The sequence below is a fragment of the Photinus pyralis genome, unplaced genomic scaffold (genome assembly GCF_008802855.1).
Source record: "Photinus pyralis isolate 1611_PpyrPB1 unplaced genomic scaffold, Ppyr1.3 Ppyr1.4_LG5, whole genome shotgun sequence".
Taxonomy (NCBI): Eukaryota; Metazoa; Arthropoda; class Insecta; order Coleoptera; family Lampyridae; genus Photinus; species Photinus pyralis.
The window spans coordinates 2,884,805-2,890,094 of NW_022170596.1; the positions used below are offsets into that span (position 1 = coordinate 2,884,805).

Here is a 5,290-nt window from a genome sequence, read left to right on the forward strand (position 1 = left end):
TGGTGTTCAGAACAACGAATTGGCACGTCAAGTGTATACTAGAATAAATTCATCTATTGACTTAGTGGCTGCTGAAGGACGTTACCATAAATTATGCCATGACAATTTTTTTAAACCACTAAAAGTTACTCCACCTGGAAGACCATCTGATAAGCTATGTGATAAAGCATTTTCCTCGCTATGTAGTTATATAAACGACAATCTCGAAATGTGTCAATTTTCCTTAAATGATTTGCACGAAAAAATGGAAAGCTATCTACCTACCGAAAACAAAGATTGCATGTGGAGCAAAACCTATTTAAAAGGCATGTTAATTGCCTGCTATCAAGATAGAATAAATACAGCACAAGTAGGAACAAACTTAATACTGACATTTAAAGAATATGCCGAAAAAATATTGAGTGATCAGTGGTACAATTCTAGAAACAAAGATGAGGAATCAGAATGTGTTAGGATTATAACTGCTGCAGCAAAAATATTACGAGAGAATATAAGAAGACAAGTTTATGAAATAAATACATATCCAACAAATTCGGAATTTCAAAACGGAGGCCAAGATTGTATTCCTGACAATTTAAAAATATTTTTACGTACTCTCTTTAATCAGACATCATCCGATAAAGAAAATTTGACAACCGAACGAAAAATGGTAAGCCTATCCAATGCCATAATCGCTATTATACGCCCAAAGTCTTATATATCTCCGGTGCTCTTGGGTTTGGGTATTCATCTTCACCGAAAATTTGGATCTAAAGATTTACTCTCCATTTTACATGCTTTGGGTTTTGTTAGTCACTATAAATCTGTAATGTTGTATGAAAACACAGCAGCAGAATTATCCGTAAATGTTAGCAGTCCATCATTTATACAATTTGCATTTGATAATGCAGATTTTAACATTCGAACACTGGATGGATTTGGAACTTTCCATGCAATGGGCGGAGTTATGGTTGTTACACCTGAAAAAGCTATGACGATAGATCCTTTACACAAAACGCCTCAAAATCAGTTGCAAGTAGGACAGTTTGGAACAGCACCAATCGTAGCTTACCATAAGCCGCCAATCCTTGGTTTAAGCAAAATTACAGTTGAAAAACTCTGTGTGTTAAAACCTGAAAGTCTCCGGGTTTCCAGTCTGTTAAATTGTCTTTGGGCATATGGTCAAATGAATAACTTTCAACCAAATTCTTCCTGGCAAGGATATATGTCTGCAAAAATCCAAAGTAAGGGTTCACAGGAGGTTAGTAAAGTAGTACCGTTGCCTTTTGTAAATTTAGACCCAAGTAACCCTACTGCTATTTACTCGTCATTGGTGTTTGCACTCAAGTTATGCAAAAAATTTAATATGAAGACCTGCATTGCAACGTTTGATCAACCATTGTTTGTTAAAGCTACAGAAATTGTGTTGGCATCAAACCCTACAGACGATTTATCCCAAGTAGTTGTGCGATTAGGAACATTCCATCTTATAATGTCATTTATGGGAGCAATAGGGTTTACAATGTCAGGATCAGGGCTCGAAGAATTGTGGGCTACAGTTTACGCTGGGAATAGTATTCCGCATCTAATTAATGGTCATGCTTATTCGAGGGCATTGCGTGCTCATCTGCTTACCCAATCTGCATTAACACAACTGCTATTTTTAAAAAATACAGGTAGTCCTGAATATTGCAAAAATGATTTGGAAGAACTGTATAACCCTGATACTCAAATAGAAAATGTCAACGACCATTTACTTTTGAACAGACTACTGAGTAATTTTGAAGAAATATTTAAAACAACAGAAGCTTCCCATCGGACTGCAAAACTATGGTGTCAATATTGGAATCAGGTAGAGATTTTAAAAATGACAATCAAAGCAGATAGAACTGCCGATTGGGATTTACACTTATATTGTGCCAGTTCCATGCTACCATATTTCCATGCGGCAGGACATTTGCCATATGCAAAAAGTTGTCATCTTTATGTTCAAAATATGTTAGCTTGTAAACATAGTATGCATCCGGAAGATTACAGAAGATTGACCAAAGAAGATTGTAATGTAGTTCGTAGAAACGATAAGTATTGGTCTGGGACACCGTTAGATATGATAATTGAGCAAGAGCTTATGCGACGTATGAAAACCTCTGGAGGCTTGACTCACGGAAGAGGAATTACAGACAGCACATTATCTCGCTGGATAAGTGGAATGCCCCAATGTCTTCAAGTAAGTGAAGCCTTAGAAAATTTCTCAGGAGTAATTACACTCACATCCGAGCAACATGTGGAGTTACGGTCCTCACGAATAGAACGAGATCAACAAGATTTACGCAAACTATTTGATTGGTTAGAGATACGAAATCCGTTTAATCCTGATATAAAAGAGTTAATGTCAATTAGTTCTGGTGTTGTGGCCAACAGTGACGTCAACTGCGACAAAGCTGCAGAAATCGGCGAAAAAGTGATAAGCAGAATTATTGGTACCAACTACAATGTCTTACGGCTTAAACGTAACGACAAAGTGAGATCGCTTTTATCAGGAAGTTCATCAGTAAAAATTAATGGTGAACAAAAAACTGTAGATCCTGCACTTCTTTTTAGTAGAATACTTTGCTCTGCATCGTCTCCTGAAGAGATAAAACAGTGTTTTAAGTATGAATTGGCTGCATGGTCTCCTAGTTTGTTTGACAACGGATTATTACGAAAAACCAGCAAATCAACGTTATACAAATTATTTGATAAGCTGCACCCGCCATTACTTCAAAATCCGAATTCCATAACACATTATGTAATAGATGGAGGGCACTTGCTACACAAAGTTGTTTGGCAAAACCCAGCAATATTTTCAGATGTATTTTCTCAATACTACAATTATATAAAATATCATTATGGTCAAAGTGTCACTGTTGTTTTCGACGGCTATGAAGAAATGCAAACCAAAATTGTAGAGCAAAATCGCAGGTCTTCGGGTAAAAAAATGGTACCAATTGTATCTTTTTCCAATCTATCTGCAGTGAAGATACCAAAAGCAGATTTTTTGTCAAACAGCACTAACAAAAGCAACTTCATACGGGCTCTCGGAAAAATGTTGGTCGAAAATGGAATCAATGTTAAATTCGCTGATGGTGATGCTGATACTCTTATTGTAACTACTGCAGTCGCAATAAGTGACAATTTTCCTGAAGGTGCGGTAGCAGTAGTTAGCGACGATACAGATATTATGGTGTTATTAATCCATTACTGTCAGAAGAGGCTGTTTATGATTCGTCCGGGAAAATTATCTAAACCAAATAAAGTAACCAATATATCGGCCTTACAACAAAGATTGGGAGACCTAAAGGATGTGATTCTTAGTGTCCACGCTATGACTGGTTGTGACACAACCTCTGCTGTGTTTAATAAAGGCAAAATTAATTTAGTAAACACCGTTCAAAGGAAAAGGTTATGTAACATCTTAAAAGAATTTTATAATCCTCATGCTACAAAGGAGAAGTTAGAAGAAATTACAACTCAATTCTTTATAGCAGCATATGTCAAAAGTGTACCACAAACACCAGATTTGGATAGTGTTAGATACACACTTTATCAACAGTATGTAGCCAAACGAAGCCTTAATACCAATTTTAACTTGGCATCATTACCACCTACCTCAAACAGTGCAAAGTATCACGGATTTAGAGTTTTCCATCAGGTGAGTCAAATATAATGTGGTGCGTTGAAATAGGTACCTTACCATAATTTTTAAATTGCAGGTACAGGCTTGGTTAAATAACAATTTACCACCGCAGGATTGGGGGTGGATCCTAAAAAATGGAAATCTGCACCCAATTCATTCAGACCAAGCCATGGCACCTACATGGGTTTTGCAAAAAATTTTTTGCAATTGCTCATCAGGGGGCTGTAAAAAAGCATGTAGATGTAAGCGAATGGGTCTTAGCTGCTCTATGGCATGTGGGCAATGCAATGGCATTACTTGTATGAACCCAACATATGTGGACGCAGATGAAGACTCTTTTTAAGATAAGTTCCCTATTTTTGTTCTTTAAATATTAAACGTTCTAGCATATGTTGTGTAATAATTATGTCTCCCACCCCCCACAAATTACTCCCGAACCCGCAATACCACTTCATTGTATTCTACAAGTTTTATTTTTTGTCACTTTTTTCTAAAATTCTTACTTGTAGGGTTATTAAGAATAATGCAAATAAAATGTAAATTTTACCTCACTTAAGGGGTGGTTTTAGGGTGATGGACTCAACGCCTCAACGCTGGTGTTTCAGTGGGTATTTAGTACCTTAAAACAAAGTACTATGCGAAATTTCAGCTTGATATTTCTATTTTTTAGGATTCAACTCCAGTAAGTACTCGTAATTAAATAAGTAGGTACCTTGTTCAACGAATTGCTACAAATTTTATCTGCGCCACTAAACATCTAAAAAAATTGATGTAGTTATACCTATTTCGTAGGAAATTTTCTTCTCTACAATTTTTCTCTCTTTACATTTTTCCTTAAAATGCTTAGTTTTAGAGTTATTAGGACAAATTTCGAAAAAGGTAGATTTTACGCCACTTAAGGGGTGGTTTTGGGGTGACGGGCTCAACGTCTCGGCGCTGGGGTTTCAGAGGGTATTTAGTACCTTAAAACAAACTACCTTGCCAAATTTCAGCTTGTCTCTAATTTGTTGAACGTCATCCTGTATCATCCCTGTGTATTACGCAGACGACATTGTTTCATTGAAAACGTGCATATTCGAATGATAATGATTGCCTTCCAGGAACTGTTTTGTGAAAAAATGCTAGTTTATATACCTAAGTTTACTCAACCTTGATTTGGTTTCCAACAGCCGATTACGTACCTGTACTTAAACGGATCTGTTGCTCTTGAGAGCTTATTAGTCTCCTTTATTTTGCACGGTTGCTGTGTGATTGGCGTCGGTTATTACATCATGGCTGTTCTTATCGTTTTACAAATTGAAAGGTAAGTTCTTGAATATTTAAATTTCTTTCCAGTCAATTGCAAAATAAAAGTAAATTTCAAAAGTGTACGTTGCGCACTTATGATCATAGGTTCAAATTTGCCGTGATGGCATTACTAAACTTTTCTTATTTGGAAACTTTAATTGGTATCTTGAATTTAAGTTTTTCCCAAGAATTGGGCAATTTTGGTGTCACAAAGCGTATTTTAGGTTAAATTATCAACAATTCTCTAAATTTAACCCCGGTATAATTTTTATATCTGTGCGCTGTAATACGTTAATCCAATTATTACATTATCCATACAATACAGAAATGAAAACATTTCATGTTGCA

General features: G+C 36.1%; 1 protein-coding gene across 1 annotated transcript; it reads left to right on the forward strand.

The window, feature by feature from the left end:
* Nucleotides 1-2,531: 2,531 nt before the first annotated feature.
* Nucleotides 2,532-4,608, forward strand: LOC116172294. The gene is made up of 2 exons (XM_031489482.1): nucleotides 2,532-3,670; nucleotides 3,732-4,608. The coding sequence occupies exons 1-2, from the start codon at nucleotides 2,909-2,911 to the stop codon at nucleotides 3,996-3,998; spliced, it is 1,029 nt and encodes a 342-aa protein (XP_031345342.1). The 5' UTR covers nucleotides 2,532-2,908; the 3' UTR covers nucleotides 3,999-4,608.
* Nucleotides 4,609-5,290: the final 682 nt, after the last annotated feature.

Bases quoted from the DNA above. Each gene is read 5' to 3' on its own strand.
- LOC116172294 (XM_031489482.1), top strand. From the start codon at position 2,909: ATGCAAACCAAAATTGTAGAGCAAAATCGCAGGTCTTCGGGTAAAAAA. The intron at 3,671-3,731 runs GTGAGTCAAATA...TTTAAATTGCAG, and splicing joins GATTTAGAGTTTTCCATCAG to GTACAGGCTTGGTTAAATAA.